A 22158-nucleotide genomic window follows, 5' to 3' on the forward strand; every position below is an offset into this window, starting at 1 on the left:
TTTATTTGACAAAATTGCAATATTTTCACAAATAAACACAAGTCATGTCTAAGAAATGTTACCACTACTACAATATGTCACAAAAAAGCGATCTCAGAATCAGTGGGATACGATGTAGCTCTACAAAGTTATTACCTCATAAAGTGACACTGATCAGAATTGTAAAATTTGGCCTGGTCATTAAGGTCAAAATTAGTTCAGTCACTAAGGGTTTAAAATGTACTTTGGGTGTCACAGACTCCCTTTAATGTCACAGTGTTCTGTTTGTTTTATTAGGGCTGTAAGGCCGCAGGATTAACAGATGATATTTAGGATTCAGTCTCTTTTACTCTGTGACACTGCAGTTCGCAGACATATTATCCTTATTGTGATTGATGATACTTACGTAGGACACCCGGGCACAGGTAGAAGAAATGTTAAACACAGCGAAACAATCTCCAGAGCCGCAATGATAATCCACTCCGGCCAGTACACGACAATATCCCTTACAGCAGCACTCCACTGATGGCTCTGTACAGACAAAAGGATATATAGTCAGACAAGCACTTTGGGCCACTTCAGGGAGACTTTGCTACAACATCAATATTTAAAGCCTTTCCTCTTTCATGCTGGTCAGCAGGATCATCCCTCCTTGTTTTTTACATCAGACATTTTGTGCAACAAGCAATTACATGATGTTCTGCACATCCCAGCATTACTGCTTGAAGGATTAAAGACAGGAAATCCTGAGATTTGCATTAAAGATACCGCATACCTAGAAATACTCTAACACAGTGAATCAATTCTTTTTGCTAATAGATTGTTGAAAAGTCTTTCTTCTGCAATAAGAAAATTGGCCTGATTAAGGGAGAATCTCAAACTTGGTAATAAAACTTAACTTGCATTCTTATATTCTTGCCTGGGCTGAATCTGTACTACATTACTAAATGTGTTGCTCAATTTTCAACTTCTCCACATTCACACATTTTCTTGTAAAAGAACACTAAAAACAGCAAACGGAGGTTGTCCAGTTTAAGGAAAGTGGGCTCCAAACTTTGTAAAATACCTAAAATAAGAAACTTAGCAGGTACTTACCCACCCTGTGTCCAGCACCAACTCTCTGCTGCTGCTCCAGTCTCACTATTTTGGCCACGATAGTATCGTCACGTTAAAGCATGCATCATCACTCAAGCTGATCACTGAGCTCAGTGGCATATGTGATCAACCTTAGCATCAACTATGCGCTCAGTGATCAGCTAGAGTGATGATATGCGCTGTTGATGTGATGTTACTACCACAGCCAAAATACTAAGATTGGAGCAGAAATGGAGACCCAGTGTAGAGAGGAGAACCAAGTTGATGGACTCTCCTTCATATCTGGGCCGGAACTGTCGGGGCTGTCAACAGTGTTGCAGGGGGAAGAGAATACTGAACCGAGCAGGACAGGGCACCTGACTGATGGGGGCAGGTCGGACTTAAATAGCAGTTTGAGCAGGAAGACAGGACACTTGGCAGGGACCAAGCTTGTGAGTAGTGAGACGGTTAACTCCTTCTTCACAGACCCACACAGGCTAGCTGTGCCTATACACCCAGCTAGCCAGACTGCCGAAGCTTCCTACCCTCAGCCCAGAGAGACTTCCTGACCAGGTAGTGACCAGGATAAAGTACAGACCTTCGCTCGGCTCACCACCATGGAGGCACCGCTTAATCCCATCCTTGCGGTGCCTGCTGAGGTACGGTCCTTGCCTGTGGCTATGTCCACTGGACTGTTTGCTCCTAGTGCGGCCTTGCTCGCTGAACTCTCTGCTTCCTCTTCTGTGCCGCAGACCATCACCTCGGCCTCACTATGTGCGTGGATCAGGAGATCGCATGCCAAAGAACCCAGAGGATTCCTCGTTGCAAGGAGAAAGTGCATCACTCATTTGCGGTACCGGATCGGAGACATCTCGCGCTGCAGAGGTGCCGATGTGAGATCTTCCAACCGCCTTCCTCCAGCGCACAGAGACTGATAAGTTAACCTGTTACATTCTATTGCATTTGATTTTCCCCCTATCCTCCAATCACATTCCTCACCCCCCTGCTTGTACCATTACTGTTCTTATACATAAAGAACCTGATAACCCTTGTTCTGCCTCCTGTGTGTCACTGCATCCTATGCACCTGCTAGCATCCTACACTGGCGCTGGACCCAGGCAGGGTAAATCCCTGCTGAGTTTGTTATCTTAGGAATTTTTACAGAGTTTGGAATCCATTCTCCTAAACGTGGACAAACCCATGAAAGCTAGTGACCTGCTTCCTAAGATACTTACAAAGACAGGTGACAAGCCTTGTCTCCAGAAATGTAGTGTGCTCAAGCTTCATCAACATCCTTTTCCCTACCATATGCTGTGTTTATTTTTATGCAATGTCTTTTATCAAGTGTGAAGACGTATCTAATGAATTCCACATTTCTTTTTTCTGTAGTTGTCCCCAAAAATAGAATTTGTCATCTTTCCAGACTAGCGGCATAGCGTAGTCTGCAAATGTCTGGGTCAAAGCCTTGTTTTCCGCTTGCTTACCTGTGAACTATTGGTGATGAAACTTAAAAATAAAGTAATAGATTTTATTCAGTCCTGAACTTGAACTATCCAGTAAACGTTTGCTTGTTAAAATGAACTGTGTGTCCCCTGAGTTAGGTGTGGCGGCTCTGGAAGATGGAGGCCTGAAGAAAGCAGAGGCCTGCGGCCTACAAGTGAGTGTGATGCACCCCACACCTGGTAGCACATTGGGACTGAGACACATTGTCTTGTAAAGTGCCAGGGCGTTATGGGGCAGCAGCTCATCCACAGCTACCGCCCTCTGTCACTTTGCAAAACATTTAACAGTTGGACATGTGTTTTCAAAAGATTAGAGACAGTCACTTTAAATTCACCTGAAAAGGTTAGAGCGCATTTTAGAATGATCCTGAAATTTCTCCTGAAAGCCAAATATCCCCTAACTTTTTGCGTGTAGTATATATAAAAATATAGTTTGTTGCATTATTGTTTTTTTTCAGTGGACACTTATTTAATTTCTGGAAAGCTCCCCAAGTATCTCTCTATTTCTCCTTTTCTCAATATAAAAAACCAAACAACTGTCCAATTTACTTGTTTTTCAAAATACTCTCTGCTCAAGAATGCAGAGATTTTTTCTTTCTTTTTTTCCTTACCGTTAGGTTATTTTCCACCTCTGCAGATCAGCTGATCTTCTAGGCAAGAAGCACAGTGCTTACAAGCTCTCTGCTAGATAGATTGTAAGTATTGTTTTCATGCAACTAAACACAATTACAAGTTAGAGGAGAGGAGGTGTTTGAGAGCACTCTGCAGCCTTTGTTATCTCAGTTGCTTCCATTGCAAATGAAGCAGTCAAGATGAATTAGTCATCAGATGTAGAGCATTGCATAGCAGAGACCTTAATGAAAAAAAGCTTACTTCATCATAATGAGCGCTTTGCAATCTTGGTTGCTGCCTATGCAGAGTGCAGCACCAATTAAAACTCATTTCAACTTCTGTGCTTTGAAAGGGAAATGTGGCATTGACATAGATGCAAAACAGCCTCTGGCTGTTGTAGTCATCCAGAGTGGCTAAACATTGGCATACACTCACTGCATATAAAAACAAAAAGTTTTTCTCAGCTCACCCTTGATTAGCGCTCGATGGACTTGAGGAGAAGCACGGAAACACGTCTCTCCCTGACGTCGAAGTAATCACTTGTGAAGAAAAAGGAAATCCAGCTTCATCCCGTAAAATCAAAGAAAAACGTTATTTGTGTTCCATATTTAAAACAAAATGCTGCTAGGACATATTGGACTAGTTCAAGAAAGGGTGATGGCGACTACTAATGACTTTCCTTTTTCTTCACAAGTGAGTACACTCACTGCATGCCTGCAACAAAAAGTGGCATAGGGGGCGGGGACAAAATTTCACACCCCCATAGCATCTAAACCTGGAGTCAACCACCCTTTTCACCCCTTCCCCCACATACACACACATGCCGAATCGGCAAGAGAAGATAATCGCAGATCTGCACTGCCCCATAGTATGAGAAACTAGGAACAAAAATAGCGCAATAGGGTCTTAACTGGTAACAAAACAAGGTGCAGGAAAAATGAATCCGCTCACCTGATAAAGTGTCACCTAAGCAACAAGTTTAGCAAATATCAGCTGCTGCAAGACATGGGTCCATAAGGATAGAGTAGCACGAAATACAGGTAAAGTGTTAATGGATGCGCAGGTGATGAATATTGACGGATAGTCGGTAAACTTTTATAAGCTTTATTGAACAGGTTTCAGGTCGATGCGTTTCGAAGTTAGCACAGGACCTCTTCATCAGGACAAAACCTGTATTATATAGATATATAGATAACATAATACTAGGCCGAGTGTTGTCCGATAAAACATCAGAGAGCACTCGGCCGTGTTAGAGTAGCCTAATAGTGATAACTGGGCCCTATCTTACCTCAAAAGCTGGGTGTTTCTACACAAACCGACATTATGAGTACTGATTAGACAGTGTCAGATTTTGTAGATGCACACCTCATTGACCAGGGGAATTGTAACTCACATACAATTGTCAACGTATCCATACAAATCTTTGAAAAACAAGAGAGGAACAGCACAACACAAAGTTTAAAAAAAACAGTCTAGTCTAAATTCCCCCTAGCATTTAATGGCCAAAATGTTAGCAATTTACCTCGGTAGGATCCAGGTTCGGTTTGCTGAAATACACGTGCATCAATGCCAAAACACAATATGTGAATCCTAATCGTTGGAGAACCCCTGGTATTCGTGCCCAGCGCCATGACACTGCAGGAACAATAAAGTGTAGAGCTGAACTACAGGACTATTGTCATTCTTAAGGTAACCAGAGAAGTTTATTCATATTGCAACTCCACAGAATCATTAAAGAACTAGATCACGTGCTTAACCCATTACTTGCCAAGTTAAAATTTTTACAAGTACGGATTTTTCAGAAAAGGGTGTCACAATATTCAATTAAAAATTACAAGGACATGATTTCCTATTTTGAAAACATTCATTTTACAAACACAACGCAAAAAATTGGACCTAATTATAAAAATTACAAAATCTTAGTTGCTAGAAGCTAAAGATTAGGCGTCCCAAAAAAAGGACATTGGTAGATAATGGGTTACATACAGCACATTACTGTGGCATTTCATTATAGTAATAAAGCATATTAACATATACAGTATAAGATATGTGTAGCATGAACTGAAGACAAAATGCATTTACAGAATACTAAAAACCTCTCTACGTCACTCTTGTTACAAAATGGGTTAATCTGTCTGTTACTGGTATTCTTACGTAATCCCAGACCCACAGTATAGGATTTGTGTCATAGCGGTAACATGCTTTTAAGATACTGTACATTACATTAAAGAGCAATGGTCATCATTACGGGCAGAGAGGATTCTAGATTAATCAAAGTGCTCTCTAGCACCTTGCTGTTTAATAACAGTGAGAGTATTCCCTTTAGTGCTGCCATTAATGGATTACTGTGCTCTCTTTTAATACATTCCTTTCATGTTCCAGGATCCTCTTTATGTCTATGGCCTATACATTGCCTCGTGCAAGCTATTGCCTCATGTAACACTCTTCAGGGAGCTGCACATTCAATTAATCAATGGAAGGTGACAAGCAAATGTATCAGGAGAAATCTTTCCTTAGTAAGTGTAAAAGTAACAGATATATTTGGCTCCCTTTACTATGGGATCACAAAAATGTTTTACATGTACCTTACTATGAAAAAGGGCTTTTGTCAATATAACAAAGCCACTTTGCAATTTATGACCTGTAGAGCTGAAATTGTATCTGGTTCATTTGACAAAACCAGATCCAGCAGATTACCTCCCCTGGTTGGTTCATCTACCAGCTGAGAGAGCTAATTGTCCTGAATTATAGGTAAGAACTTGCAGCTTTTAGCACATCCAGACGATTCTATGTCTTAATATTCTAATTTTGTGAGAAGCACTTGTATAGCTGAACAGGTAGAGAAGGAAATGCTGCAGCAATTTAAAAATGTAGCAAATAATATTAGGGTCCTTATTATGGGGGATTTTCACCCCTTAATCCCATATGACGTACTAACCCGTCGAGGTGACCTGGGATTTAATTCTCAGTGATGGGATAGTACGTCATAGTCGATCGTTCGCGCTCACGGGGGGAGCGCGGCCGATTGCCACCGGGTGTCAGCTGATTATTACAGCTGACATCGGGCACTATGTGCCAGGAGTGGTCACGGACCACTCCCGGCACATTAACCCCCGAAACACTGCGATCAAACATGATCGCAGCATTCCGGCGGCATAGGAAAGCATCGCACAGGGAGGGGGCTCCCTGCGTGCTTCCCTGAGACCCTCGGAGCAACGTGATGTGATCGCGCTGCTCCGAGGGTCTCCTACCTCCTCCTCCCTGCAGGCCAGGATCCAAAATGGCCGTGGGGGGCCTTCCAGGTCCTGCAGGGAGGTGGCTTTCAAGCGCCTGCAGTGCCTGTGTGATAGCTGATCTGACACAGTGCACTGCAAAGTGTCAGATCAGTGATCTGTCACTATAATGCGATGTCCTCCCCCCGGGGCAATGTAAAAAAGTAAAACAAATAATATTTACATGTGTAAAAAAAAAATAATAATTCCTAAATAAAGAAAAAAAGTATTGTTCCAATAAAAACATTTCTTTATCTAAATTAAAAAAAACAATAAAATTACACATATTTAGTATTGTGGTGTCCGTAATGACCCGACCTATAAAACTGTCCCACTAGTTAACCCCTTGAGTGAACAGCGTAAAAAAAAACCGAGGCAAAAAACGACCCTTTATTATCATACCTCCAAACAAAAAGTGGAATAACACGCGATCAAAAAGACAGATAAAAATAAACATGACACTGCTGAAAACGTCATCTTGTCCTGCAAAAAATGAGCCGCCATACAGCATCATCAACGAAAAAATAAAAAAAGTTATAGTCCTCAGAATAAAGCGATGCAAAAATAATTATTTTTTATATAAAATAGTTTTTATCGTATAAAAGCGCCAAAACATAAAAAAATATAAATGAGGTATCGCTGTAATCATTCTGACCCGAAGAATAAAATTGCTTTATCAGTTTTACCAAACGTAGTACAGTATAAGCGCCCCCCAAAAGAAATTCATGAATAGCTGTTTTTTGTTCATTCTACCTCACAAAAATCGGAATAAAAAGCGATAAAATAAGTCACATGCCCGAAAATGGCACCAATAAAAACGTAAACTCGTCCTGCAAAACACAAGACCTCACATGACTCTGTGGACCAAAATATGGAAAAATTAAAGCTCTCAAAATGTGGAGACGCAAAAACTATTTTTTGCAATAAAAACGTCTTTTAGTGTGTGACGGCTGCCAATCATAAAAATCCGCTAAAAAAACCAGCTCTAAAAGTAAATCAAACCCCCCTTCATCACCCCCTTAGTTAGGAAAAAATAATACAATTTTAAAAAGTGTATTTCTTTCCATTTTCCCATTAGGGTTAGGGTTGGGGCTAAAGTTAGGGTTAGGGTTAGGGTTGGGGCTAAAGTTAGGGTTAGGGTTGGGGATAAAGTTAGGGTTAGGGCTACAGTTAGGGTTGGGGATAGGTATGGGTTTAGGGTTAGGGTTGGGGTTAGGGTTAGAGTTAGGATTGGGGCTAAAGTTAGGGTTAGAGTTGGAGCTAAATTTAGGGTTAGAGTTGGGCTAAAGTTAGGGTTGGGGTTGGGGCTAAAGTTAGGGTTGGGGCTAAAGTTAGGGTTAGGGGTGTGGTTAGGGTTATGGTTGGGATTAGGGTTAGGGGTGTGTTTGGGTTAGGATTTCAGTTAGAATTGGGGGGTTTCCAATGTTTAGGCACATCAGGGGCTCTCCAAACACGACATGGCGTCCGATCTCAATTCCAGCCAATTCTGCGTTGAAAAAGTAAAACAGTGCTCCTTCCCTTCTGAGCTCTCCCGTGCGCCCAAACAGGGGTTTACCCCAACATATGGGGTATCAGCGCACTCAGGACAAATTGGACAATTTTTGGGGTCCAATTTCTCCTGTTACCCTTGGGAAAATACAAAACCGGGGGCTAAAAAAATAATTTTTGTGGAAAGAAAATGATTTTTTTATTTTCACCGCTCTGCGTTATAAACTGTAGTGAAACACTGGGGGGTTCAAAGTTCTCACAACACATCTAGATAAGTTCCTTGGGGGGTCTAGTTTCCAATATGGGGTCACTTGTGGGGGGTTTCTGCTGTTTAGGTACATCAGGGGCTCTGCAAATGCAATGTGACGCCTGCAGAGCATTCCATCTAAGTCTGCATTTCAAATGGAGCTCCATCCCTTCCGAGCTCTGCCATGTGCCCAAACGGTGATTCCCCCCCACATATAGGGTATCAGAGTACTCAGGACAAATTGGAAAACAACTTTTGGGGTCCAATTTCTCCTGTTACCCTTGGGAAAATACAAAACTGGAGGCTAAAAAATAATTTTTGAGGAAAAAAAAGGATTTTTTATTTTCACCGCTGTGCGTTATAAACTGTAGTGAAACACTTGGAGGTTCAAAGTTTTCACAACACATCTAGATAAGTTCCTTAGGGGGTGTTCTTTCCAAAATGGTGTCACTTGTGGGGGGTTTCAGTGTTTAGGCACATCAGGGGCTCTCCAAACGCGACATGGCATCCCATCTCAATTCCAGTCAATTTTGCATTGAAAAGTCAAATGGCGCTCCTTCCCTTCCGAGCTCTGCCATGCACCCAAACAGTGGTAAAATAAAACAAATTGGAGCTGAAGTAAATTTTTTGTGAAAAAAAGTTAAATGTTCATTTTTTTTTTAAACATTCCAAAAATTCCTGTGAAACACCTGAATGTTTAATAAACTTCCTGAATGTGGTTTTGAGCACCTTGAGATGTGCAGTTTTTAGAATGGTGTCACACTTGGGTATTTTCTATCATATAGACCCCTGAAAGTGACTTCAAATGTGATGTGGTCCCTAAAAAAAAAATGGTTTTGTAAAAATGAGAAATTGCTGGTCAACTTTTAACCCTTATATCTCCCTAGAGTTGAGCGACTTTTACTTTTTCAGGATCGAGTCGGGTTTCGTGAAACCCGACTTTGTCAAAAGTCGGGTCGGGTGAAATCGGCCGATTAATGTGAAAAGTCGGGGATCCGACCGAAACACGAAACCCAATGCAAGTCAATGGAGAATCAAAGTCGGCAGTGAGTGGAGGACAGGAAAACACCAACAGAGCCCATTTTAATGCCAAAAACATCAATTCTTGTTACTTAAGCTTGTCAATCTTAATTTACCTTATAATAATAGTTAGCCATTGAAAATTTGGGGGTCATTTGGCAACAGTTGTGGGGGGAGAAGGGCTGGCTCAAGTTTTTAGTGGGCCCAGGAAACGTGGACTATGTCACGGCGGTGGAGCAGTGAGAGGTCAGTATTTCAACTTTGCAAGTGCTGTGATCCTGAGCAAGCAGGGGGGGCCCACTCGTTCATATTGGCACTGGCACAGGGCCCCTCAAAGTACGGCGGTGTGTTTGCACGGCGGGGGCGCCTCCCACCGGCAGTGACACTTTTGCGTACTCTGAGGGGCCCTATGCCTGTGACGTCGCCAACGAGTATGCCTCCCCCACCTGTTGAAGGAACCTGCACTTTCATCTGCACCTTCCTCTTTGTCCCCGTGTAAGGTGGTATAGTATGCGGGAAGGGGAACCAGACTTTCTGCAGGGTCAGATACTGGCTATGTAGAGTGTTGTGAACTCTGTGTTCAGGCTCCCTCTTGTGGTCACTGGTGGTATGGTGTGACTTTTGCTTTGGGCTCCCCCTGGTGGCTTTGTCTGTTATCCTGCTGGTCTCTGGCTATCAGCTGGTTCGTTATCCTCTGGGAGGTTCCTATATAGCTCTGTTTTACTTCCACTTGTGGCCGGCTGTCGATGTAATCAGTGCTACTCAGATTCCTTCTGACTACCTTGCTCCCAGTCCATCCAGGATAAGCTAAGTTTTGTTTGCTCATTTTTTGATCAGCAGTGTTTATCATGTTTTCTGTTCCAGCTTGCTAAAATGTAATTCCCTCGCTTGCTGGTTGCTCTAGTGGGCTGAGTTTCTCCCCACACACCGTTAGTTGGTGTGTGGGTTCTTGAAATCTCAGGATGGATATTTTGTAAGGGTTTTTATTGATCGCATAGACCCCTGCTCTATTTTCTGCTTTCTAGTACTAGTGGGCCTCTTTTGCTGAATCTGATTTCATCCCTATGTATGTGCCTTCTTCTTACTTCACCGTTAATATTTGTTGGGGGCTTCTATATCTTTGGGGATTATTTCTCTGGAGGCAAGCGAGGTCTTTCTTTCTCTTTAGGGGTAGCTAGTTCCTCAGGCTGGCTCGAGACGTCTAGGAATTATTTAGGCACGTTCACCGGCTACCTCTAGTTGTGTTGGATAGGTTCAGATTTGCGATCAGTCCAGTTACCATCTCCCTAGAGCTCGTCCTTAGTTTAATCACTTGCTGATCTATTTGTGATCCTCAGCCACTAGGGATCATAACAGTACAGCCGGCCACAAAAGTGTTAATTGCATGGCAGAAGCAGGAGAAAAGAAGCCTTGAGAAATTTTTTTTTTTTTCTTGTTGTTGCCGTGTGTCTAGCTGCTGTGCTAGCTTCTCTCCTCCTCTTAATCTTGGTGTGGCTCTGAGTTCAGCTGCTGACATGGATGTCCAGAGCTTGGCTTCCAGTCTGGATCATCTTGCTGCTAGAGTTCAAAGTATTCAGGATTTTGTTGTTCACAGTCCTATGTCTGAGCCTAGGATACCTATTCCGGAGTTGTTTTCTGGAGATAGATCTAGGTTCCTGAATTTTAAGAACAATTGTAAGTTGTTTCTTTCTTTGAAACCTCGTTCCTCTGGTGATGCCGTTCAGCAAGTTAAGATTATTATTTCCTTTTTGCGTGGTGACCCTCAAGATTGGGCCTTCGCATTGGCGCCAGGGGATCCTGCATTGCTCAGTGTGGATGCGTTTTTTCTGGCCCTTGGATTGCTCTATGAGGAACCTAATCTTGAGAACCAGGCTGAAAAAGCGTTATTGGCCCTCTCGCAGGGGCAAGATGAAGCAGAGGTGTACTGCCAGAAATTTCGGAAATGGTCGGAGCTTACTCAGTGGAATGAGTGTGCCCTGGCTGCAAATTTCAGAGAAGGTCTTTCTGAAGCCATTAAGAATGTCATGGTGAGGTTCCCTACGCCTGCAGGTCTGAATGAGTCAATGACTCTGGCCATTCAGATTGATCGGCGGTTGCGGGAGCGCAAACCTGTGCACCATTTGGCGGTGTCTTCTGAACAGACACCTGAATCTATACGATGTGACAGAATTCTGACCAGAAGTGAACGGCAAAATTATAGACGGCAAAATGGGTTGTGCTTTTACTGTGGTGATTCAGCTCATGTTATCTCAGCTGTTATGACCCCAGTGGACAGGGTCTCAGAGGAACGTGTAAGTCTGCAAGATACAAAAATCCAGCTCATAGGGCTGTGGTAACTGGGTTGACCAAATAGCTACTCCTAACGCCAACACTAGAAGTAGCCGGGGATCATGCCTACGGTGATCGCTAGATGACTCGCGCCAGCCGGAGAATCTAACTACCCCTAGGAGAAGAAAACAAAGACCTCTCTTGCCTCCAGAGAAAGGGACCCCAAAGCAAGATACAAGCCCCCCACAAATAATAACGGTGAGGTAAGAGGAAATGACAAACACAGAAATGAACCAGGTTCAGCAAAGAGAGGCCAGCTTACTAATAGCAGAATATAGCAAGATAACTTATATGGTCAACAAAAACCCTATAAAAATCCACGCTGGAGATTCAAGAACCCCCGAACCGTCTAATGGTCCGGGGGGAGAACACCAGCCCCCTAGAGCTTCCAGCAAAGGTCAGGATACAGATAGGAACAAGCTGGACAAAAATACCAAACAAAACAAAAGCAAAAAGCAAAGAAGCAGACTTAGCTTGAAAAACAGGAACCAGGATCAGAGGACAAGAGCACAGCAGATTAGCTATGATTTCAACGATGCCAGGCATTGAACTGAAGGTCCAGGGAGCTTATATAGCAACGCCCCTGAACTAACGGCCCAGGTGAGGATATAGGAAAAGACAGACGCTCCAGAGTCAAATCACTAATGACCACTAGAGGGAGCAAAAAGCAAAATCACAACAGTACCCCCCCCTTAGTGAGGGGTCACCGAACCCTCACCACGACCACCAGGGCGATCAGGATGAGCGGCATGAAAGGCACGAACTAAATCGGCCGCATGAACATCAGAGGCGACCACCCAGGAATTATCTTCCTGACCATAGCCCTTCCACTTGACCAGGTACTGAAGCCTCCGCCTGGAGAGACGAGAATCCAAGATCTTCTCCACCACGTACTCCAACTCGCCCTCAACCAACACCGGAGCAGGAGGCTCAGCAGAAGGAACCACAGGCACAACGTACCGCCGCAACAAGGACCTATGAAACACGTTGTGGATAGCAAACGACACAGGTAGATCCAGGCGAAAGGATACAGGATTAAGAATTTCCAATATCTTGTAAGGACCAATAAAATGAGGCTTAAATTTGGGAGAGGAAACCTTCATAGGAACAAAGCGGGAAGAAAGCCACACCAAATCCCCAACACGTAGTCGGGGACCCACACCGCGGCGGCGGTTGGCAAAGCGCTGAGCCCTCTCCTGTGACAACTTCAAGTTGTCCACCACAAGATTCCAGATTCGCTGCAACCTATCCACCACAGAATCCACCCCAGGGCAGTCAGAAGGTTCCACATGACCCGAAGAAAAACGAGGGTGGAAACCAGAGTTGCAGAAAAACGGCGAAACCAAGGTGGCGGAACTAGCCCGATTATTAAGGGCAAACTCAGCTAACGGCAAGAAGGTCACCCAATCGTCCTGATCAGCAGAGACAAAACACCTCAAATAAGCCTCCAAAGTCTGATTAGTTCGCTCCGTCTGTCCATTAGTCTGAGGATGGAAAGCAGACGAAAACGACAAGTCAATGCCCATCCTACTACAAAAGGATCGCCAGAATCTGGAAACGAACTGGGATCCTCTGTCTGACACAATATTCTCAGGGATGCCGTGCAAATGAACCACGTTCTGGAAAAACACAGGAACCAGATCGGAAGAGGAAGGCAGTTTAGGCAAAGGAACCAAATGGACCATCTTGGAGAAGCGATCACATATCACCCAGATAACAGACATGCCCTGAGACACCGGAAGATCAGAAATGAAATCCATGGAGATATGTGTCCAAGGTCTCTTAGGGACAGGCAAGGGCAAGAGCAACCCGCTGGCACGAGAACAGCAAGGCTTAGCTCGAGCACAAGTCCCACAGGACTGTACAAATGACCGCACATCCCTAGACAAGGAAGGCCACCAAAAGGATCTGGCCACCAGATCTCTGGTGCCAAAAATTCCTGGGTGACCTGCCAACACCGAGGAATGAACCTCGGAAACGACTCTGCTGGTCCACTTATCAGGCACAAACAGTCTGTCAGGTGGACAAGAATCAGGCCTATCAGCCTGAAATCTCTGCAACACACGTCGCAGATCAGGAGAAATAGCTGACAAGATAATACCATCCTTAAGAATACCAACAGGTTCAGCGACTCCAGGAGCATCAGGCACAAAGCTCCTGGAAAGAGCATCGGCCTTCACATTCTTTGAACCTGGTAAATACGAGACAACAAAGTCAAAACGGGAGAAAAACAATGACCAGCGGCCCTGTCTAGGATTCAGGCGTTTAGCAGACTCGAGATACATCAGATTTTTGTGATCAGTCAAGACCACCACACGATGCTTAGCACCCTCGAGCCAATGACGCCACTCCTCAAATGCCCATTTCATGGCCAACAACTCCCGATTGCCCACATCATAATTTCGCTCCGCAGGCGAAAACTTCCTAGAGAAAAAGGCGCAAGGTCTCATAACAGAGCAACCAGGGCCTCTCTGCGACAAAACGGCCCCTGCTCCAATCTCTGAAGCATCCACCTCAACTTGAAAGGGAAGCGAGACATCAGGCTGGCACAAAACAGGCGCCGAAGTAAACCGACGTTTCAACTCCTGGAAAGCCTCCACGGCAGCAGGAGCCCAATTAACCACATCAGAGCCCTTCTTGGTCATATCCGTCAAAGGTTTCACAATGCTAGAAAAGTTAGCGATAAAACGACGGTAGAAGTTAGCGAAACCCAAGAACTTCTGAAGACTCTTAACTGACGAGGGCTGAGTCCAATCAAGAATAGCTCGGACCTTGACTGGGTCCATCTCCACAGCAGAAGGGGAAAAAATGAACCCCAAAAAGGGAACCTTCTGTACACCAAAAAGACACTTTGAGCCCTTGACAAACAAAGAATTTTCACGCAAAATTTTAAAGACCATCCTGACCTGCTCCACATGCGAGTCCCAATTATCAGAAAAAAACAGAATATCATCCAGATAAACGATCAGAAATTTATCCAGATAGTTCCGGAAAATGTCATGCATAAAGGACTGAAAAACTGAAGGGGCATTAGAGAGCCCAAAAGGCATCACCAAGTACTCAAAATGACCTTCGGGCGTATTGAATGCGGTTTTCCATTCATCCCCTTGCTTAATGCGCACAAGGTTGTACGCACCACGAAGGTCTATCTTGGTAAACCACTTGGCACCTTTAATCCGGGCAAACAAGTCAGACAACAGCGGCAAAGGATACTGAAATTTGACAGTGATCTTATTTAAAAGCCGATAGTCAATACAAGGCCTCAAAGATCCGTCCTTTTTAGCCACAAAAAAGAATCCCGCACCAAGAGGGGAAGAAGACGGACGGATGTGTCCTTTCTCCAGAGACTCCTTGATATATGAACGCATAGCGGTATGTTCAGGTATCGACAGATTAAACAGTCTTCCCTTAGGAAATTTACTGCCTGGAATCAAATCTATTGCACAGTCACATTCCCTATGAGGAGGCAATGCACTGGACCTGGACTCGCTAAAGACATCCTGATAATCAGACAAGTACTCCGGAACTTCCGAAGGCGTAGAAGAAGCAATAGACACAGGCAGGGAATCCTCATGAATACCACGACAGCCCCAACTAGACACTGACATAGCCTTCCAGTCAAGGACTGGATTATGGGTCTGTAACCATGGCAGCCCCAAAACAACCAAATCATGCATTTTATGTAGAACGAGAAAACGTATCACCTCGCGGTGTTCAGGAGTCATGCACATGGTAACCTGTGTCCAATACTGCGGCTTATTTTCTGCCAATGGCGTAGCATCAATACCCCTAAGAGGGATAGGATTTTCTAATGGTTCAAGAATAAAACCACAGCGCTTAGCAAATGAGAGATCCATAAGACTCAGGGCAGCACCTGAATCTACAAACGCCATGACAGGATAAGATGACAGTGAGCAAATCAAAGTTACAGAAAGAATAAACTTAGGATGCAAATTACCAACGGTGACAGGACTAACAACCTTAGATATACGTTTAGAGCATGCTGAGATAACATGTGTAGAATCACCACAGTAGTAGCACAAGCCATTCCGGCGTCTATGAATTTTCCTCTCATTTCTAGTCAGGATTCTATCACATTGCATCAAATCAGGTGTCCGTTCAGACAACACCATGAGGGAATTTGCGGTTTTTCTATCACATTGCATCACATCAGGTGTCTGTTCAGACAACAACATGAGGGAATTTGCGGTTTTGCGCTCCCGCAACCGCCGGTCAATTTGAATAGCCAGGGACATGGTATCATTCAGACCTGTGGGAATGGGAAAACCCACCATAACATTCTTAATGGCCTCAGAAAGGCCATTTCTAAAATTAGCGGCCAGTGCACACTCGTTCCAATGTGTCAGCACGGACCATTTCCGAAATTTGTGGCAATACACCTCAGCCTCGTCCTGGCCCTGAGACATAGCCAGCAAGGCTTTCTCTGCCTGAATCTCAAGATTGGGTTCCTCATAAAGTAAACCGAGCGCCAGAAAAAACGCATCAATATCAGCCAATGCCGGATCTCCTGGCGCCAACGAAAAAGCCCAATCCTGAGGGTCACCCCGTAAGAATGAAATAACAATTTTTACTTGTTGAGCAGAGTCTCCAGACGAACAAGGTTTCAGGGACAAAAATAATTTACAATTATTCCTGAAATTCCTAAACTTAAATCGGTCTCCTGAAAACAGTTCAGGAATCGGAATCTTGGGTTCAGACCTAGGATTTCTGGTAACATAATCTTGTATACCCTGCACACGAGCGGCAAGCTGGTCCACACTTGTAATCAAGGTCTGGACATTCATGTCTGCAGCAAGCTTAAGCCACTCTGAGGTAAAGGTGAAAAGAAAAAAAAAAAATGAGAGAGGGAAAAAAAAAAACTCAAAATTTTCTTTCTTATAATCCCACTTCTGCAATGCATTAAACATTTAATACTGGCCTGGCATACTGTTATGACCCCAGTGGACAGGGTCTCAGAGGAACGTGTAAGTCTGCAAGATACAAAAATCCAGCTCATAGGGCTGTGGTAACTGGGTTGACCAAATAGCTACTCCTAACGCCAACACTAGAAGTAGCCGGGGATCATGCCTACGGTGATCGCTAGATGACTCGCGCCAGCCGGAGAATCTAACTACCCCTAGGAGAAGAAAACAAAGACCTCTCTTGCCTCCAGAGAAAGGGACCCCAAAGCAAGATACAAGCCCCCCACAAATAATAACGGTGAGGTAAGAGGAAATGACAAACACAGAAATGAACCAGGTTCAGCAAAGAGAGGCCAGCTTACTAATAGCAGAATATAGCAAGATAACTTATCTGGTCAACAAAAACCCTATAAAAATCCACGCTGGAGATTCAAGAACCCCCGAACCGTCTAACGGTCCGGGGGGAGAACACCAGCCCCCTAGAGCTTCCAGCAAAGGTCAGGATACAGATAGGAACAAGCTGGACAAAAATACCAAACAAAACAAAAGCAAAAAGCAAAGAAGCAGACTTAGCTTGAAAAACAGGAACCAGGATCAGAGGACAAGAGCACAGCAGATTAGCTCTGATTTCAACGATGCCAGGCATTGAACTGAAGGTCCAGGGAGCTTATATAGCAACGCCCCTGAACTAACGGCCCAGGTGAGGATATAGGAAAAGACAGACGCTCCAGAGTCAAATCACTAATGACCACTAGAGGGAGCAAAAAGCAAAATCACAACACTCAGCATGCTCTAAGCGCAAAAAAAAGGTTGATAAATCTGTCACCATTGGTACTTTACAGCCTAAGTTCATTTTGTCTGTTACTCTGATTTGTTCCCTGTCATCTTACCTGGTTAATGCCTTTGTAGATTCAGGTGCTACCCTGAGTCTGATGGATTGGTCATTTGCCAGGCGCTGTGGTTTTGATTTGGAGCCTTTAAAATTCCCTATTCCACTAAGGGGAATTGACTCTACGCCATTGGCTACGAATAGACCTCAGTACTGGACACAAGTGACCATGTGCATGACTCCTGTTCATCAGGAGGTGATTCGCTTTCTTGTATTGCATAATTTGCATGATGTTGTCGTGTTGGGTCTGCCATGGTTGCAGACTCATAATCCAGTCTTGGATTGGAAAGCTATGTCTGTGTCAAGTTGGGGTTGGCAGGGAATTCATGGTGACGCTCCTGTGGTGTCAATTGCTTCGTCCACTCCTTCTGAAGTCCCTACGTTTTTGTCAGACTACCAGGATGTATTTGAGGAGCCCAAACTCAATTCTCTACCTCCTCATAGGGACTGTGATTGTGCTATAAATTTGATTCCTGGTAGTAAGTTTCCTAAGGGACGACTTTTCAATTTATCTGTGCCGGAGCATGCTGCCATGCGGAGTTATATAAAGGAGTCTTTGTAGAAGGGACATATTCGCCCGTCCTCTTCCCCTCTTGGTGCGGGATTCTTTTTTGTGGCTAAGAAGGATGGTTCCCTGAGACCTTGTATTGATTATCGCCTTTTGAATAAAATCACGGTCAAATTTCAGTATCCTTTGCCATTGTTAACTGATTTGTTTGCTCGCATTAGGGGGTCTAGTTGGTTCACCAAGATAGATCTTCGTGATGCGTATAACCTTGTGCGTATAAAACAGGGTGATGAGTGGAAAACTGCAATTAATACGCCTGAAGGCCATTTTGAGTACCTGGTGATGCCTTTTGGACTTTCTAATGCTCCTTCAGTCTTTCAGTCCTTTATGCACGACATCTTCCGTGAATATCTGGATAAGTTTATGATTGTGTATATGGATGATATTCTGTTTTTTTCGAATGATTGGGAGTCTCATGTTAAGCAGGTCAGGATGGTCTTTCAGGTCCTGCGTGACAATGCTTTATTTGTGAAGGGCTCAAAATGTCTTTTTGGAGTCCAGAAGATTTTTTTTTTTGGGTTTCATTTTTTCTCCTTCTACTATTGAGATGGACCCAGTCAAGGTTCAGGCTATTCATGACTGGACGCAGCCTACATCGGTTAAGAGTCTTCAGAAGTTCTTGGGTTTTGCTAATTTTTACCGTCACTTCATAGCTAATTTTTCTGGTGTTGTTAAGCCTTTGACGGATTTGACCAAGAAAGGTTCTGATGTGACTAATTGGTCCTCTGCGGCTGTGGAGGCCTTTCGGGAGCTGAAGCGCCGGTTTTCTTCGGCTCCGGTCTTATGTCAGCCAGATGTCTCACTTCCCTTCCAGGTGGAGGTTGATGCTTCTGAGATTGGAGCGGGGGCTGTTTTGTCGCAGAGAAGCTCCGATGACTCTGTGATGAAGCCATGTGCTTTCTTTTCAAGAAAGTTTTTGCCTGCCGAGCGGAATTATGATGTCGGTAATCGGGAGTTGTTGGCTATGAAGTGGGCATTTGAGGAGTGGCGACATTGGCTCGAGGGAGCTAAGCATCGTGTGGTGGTCTTGACTGATCACAAGAATTTGATTTATCTCGAGTCGGCCAAGCGGCTGAATCCCAGACAGGCTCGTTGGTCGTTGTTTTTCTCTCGTTTTGATTTTGTGGTTTCGTACCTGCCTGGTTCGAAGAATGTGAAGGCTGATGCTCTTTCTAGGAGTTTTGTGCCTGACTCTCCTGGAGATTCAGAGCCGGCTGGTATTCTTAGAGAAGGGGTGATTTTGTCTGCCATCTCCCCAGATTTGCGACGTGTGCTGCAAGAGTTTCAGGCGGATAGACCTGATCGCTGTGCACCGGAGAGACTGTTTGTCCCGGATAGATGGACCAACAGAGTCATCTCCGAGGTTTATTCTTCGGTGTTGGCGGGCCATCCTGGAATATTTGGTACCAGAGACTTGGTGGCCAGGTCTTTTTGGTGGCCTTCCTTGTCACGGGATGTGCGTTCCTTTGTGCAGTCTTGTGGAATTTGTGCTCGGGCTAAGCCTTGCTGTTCTCGAGCCAGTGGTTTGCTGTTACCTTTGCCTGTCCCGAAGAGGCCTTGGACGCACATTTCCATAGATTTTATTTCAGATCTCCCTGTCTCTCAGAGAATGTCTGTCATCTGGGTGGTGTGTGATCATTTTTCTAAGATGGTCCATTTGGTGCCCTTGCCTAAGTTGCCTTCCTCCTCTGAGTTGGTTCCACTGTTTTTTCAAAATGTGGTTCGTTTGCACGGGATTCCTGAGAACATTGTTTCTGACAGAGGATCCCAGTTGGTGTCTAGATTTTGGCGGACCTTTTGTGCTAAATTGGGCATTGATTTGTCTTTTTCGTCGGCCTTCCATCCTCAGACGAATGGCCAAACCGAGCGAACTAATCAGACCTTGGAGACTTATTTAAGATGTTTTGTTTCTGCTGATCAGGACGACTGGGTTACTTTTTTGCCGTTGGCCGAGTTTGCCCTTAATAATCGGGCTAGTTCTGCTACTTTGGTTTCTCCTTTCTTTTGTAATTCGGGGTTTCATCCTCGTTTTTCCTTGGGTCAGGTGGAGCCTTCTGACTGTCCTGGAGTGGATGTTGTGGTTGATAGGTTGTATCAGATTTGGAATCATGTGGTGGACAATTTGAAGCTGTCTCAAGAGAAGGCTCAGCTCTTTGCCAACCGCCGTCGCTGTGTGGGTCCCCGACTTCGCGTTGGGGACTTGGTGTGGTTGTCTTCTCGGTTCGTTCCTATGAAGGTCTCCTCTCCTAAGTTCAAGCCTCGGTTTATCGGTCCTTATAAGATTCTGGAAGTCCTTGGCCCTGTGTCATTTCGTCTGGACCTCCCAGCATCATTTGCTATTCATAATGTGTTCCATCGCTCGTTGTTGCGGAGGTATGTGGTGCCTGTGGTTCCTCCGGTTGAGCCTCCTGCCCCGGTGCTGATTGAGGGAGAATTGGAATAAGTGGTGGAGAAGATCTTGGATTCTCGTATTTCTAGACGGAGGCTCCAGTATTTGGTTAAATGGAAGGGCTATGGTCAGGAGGATAATTCTTGGGTTGTCGCCTCTGATGTTCATGCAACCGATTTGGTTCGTGCCTCCCATCCTGATCACCCTGGTGGTTTTCATGAGGGTTCGGTGACCCCTCCTCAAGGGGGGGGTACTGTTGTGAACTCTGTGTTCAGGCTCCCTCTTGTGGTCACTGGTGGTATGGTGTGACTTTTGCTTTGGGCTCCCCCTGGTGGCTTTGTCTGTTATCCTGCTGGTCTCTGGCTATCAGCTGGTTCGTTATCCTCTGGGAGGTTCCTATATAGCTCTGTTTTACTTCCACTTGTGGCCGGCTGTCGATGTAATCAGTGCTACTCAGATTCCTTCTGACTACCTTGCTCCCAGTCCATCCAGGATAAGCTAAGTTTTGTTTGCTCATTTTTTGATCAGCAGTGTTTATCATGTTTTCTGTTCCAGCTTGCTAAAATGTAATTCCCTCGCTTGCTGGTTGCTCTAGTGGGCTGAGTTTCTCCCCACACACCGTTAGTTGGTGTGTGGGTTCTTGAAATCTCAGGATGGATATTTTGTAAGGGTTTTTATTGATCGCATAGACCCCTGCTCTATTTTCTGCTTTCTAGTACTAGTGGGCCTCTTTTGCTGAATCTGATTTCATCCCTATGTATGTGCCTTCTTCTTACTTCACCGTTAATATTTGTTGGGGGCTTCTATATCTTTGGGGATTATTTCTCTGGAGGCAAGCGAGGTCTTTCTTTCTCTTTAGGGGTAGCTAGTTCCTCAGGCTGGCTCGAGACGTCTAGGAATTTTTTAGACACGTTCACCGGCTACCTCTAGTTGTGTTGGATAGGTTCAGATTTGCGATCAGTCCAGTTACCATCTCCCTAGAGCTCGTCCTTAGTTTAATCACTTGCTGATCTATTTGTGATCCTCAGCCACTAGGGATCATAACAGTAGAGTGCAAGGGGAATGTAGTGGTCTGGGTCAATGTACCGGCAGACTCATCTAGCAGTGGCTGGGCAATGGGCAGGATGAGGAGGAAACACAGATATAGGGCCAAAGAATAAAGTAGGCTAAATGCAGTTCAAAATTGGTAACAGGAGTAAACAGGCAGCACTGCTTTGTTCAGTGGAGGAGAACAGCAAGGAGCGGCAGACACCGTTAGTAGGCCCAACCAAACCAGTAGGCCAAATGCAGTTTTAAAATTCCTATAGGCTGAAAGCCTGAAGATTGAAGCTCAGGAGAAAAACACAGGAGAATACCAAGGAGCGTCAGACACCGTTAGTAGGCCCAACCAAACTAGTAGGCCAAATGCACTTTAATATGTGATATCGGCTGCAAATTGAGGCTCTGCTTTGTGAAGTGAAGGACAGCTGTATTGAGTGGCGCAGACAGACACAGGTAGTAGGCCTAAATTAAAAAAGTTGGCTCAATGCAGTTTAAAATTGGTTACAGGGGTACACAGGCGGCAGAGCGTTGCTAAGCGAAGGACGATTGTCAGGACTGGAGTGGCCCAGACAGACTTAATAGGCCTAAAATAAAAAAGTAGGCTCAATGCAGTTCAAAATGGGTAACGGGTACACAGGCAGCATTGTTTTGGTCAGCGGAGGACAATTAGTAGGAGTGGCGCAAACAGACTTACTAGGCCTAAAATAAAAAAGTTGGCTCAATGCAGTTTAAAATGGGTAACAGGGATACACAGGCAGCACTGGTTTGGTCAGCGGAGGACGATTGCTAGGAGTGGCGCAGACAGACTTACTAGGCCTAAAATAAAA

The 22158-nt window shown here is 44.6% G+C and overlaps 1 protein-coding gene across 1 annotated transcript in view; it reads right to left on the reverse strand.

Annotated features, from left to right (window-relative positions):
* The window catches only part of LOC143770110 (heparan-alpha-glucosaminide N-acetyltransferase-like), a 1433242-nt gene that overhangs the window by 632249 nt on the left and 778835 nt on the right, over positions 1-22158 (reverse strand). Inside the window, exons 11-12 of the mRNA XM_077259379.1 lie at positions 4690-4802; positions 386-510 (exon numbers count right to left, since the gene is read on the reverse strand). Coding sequence (XP_077115494.1) covers positions 386-510; positions 4690-4802 — 238 coding nt within the window. The remainder of the gene's footprint in view (positions 1-385; positions 511-4689; positions 4803-22158) is intronic.

This window comes from Ranitomeya variabilis, chromosome 4, assembly GCF_051348905.1.
Source record: "Ranitomeya variabilis isolate aRanVar5 chromosome 4, aRanVar5.hap1, whole genome shotgun sequence".
NCBI classification, from domain to species: domain Eukaryota; kingdom Metazoa; phylum Chordata; class Amphibia; order Anura; family Dendrobatidae; genus Ranitomeya; species Ranitomeya variabilis.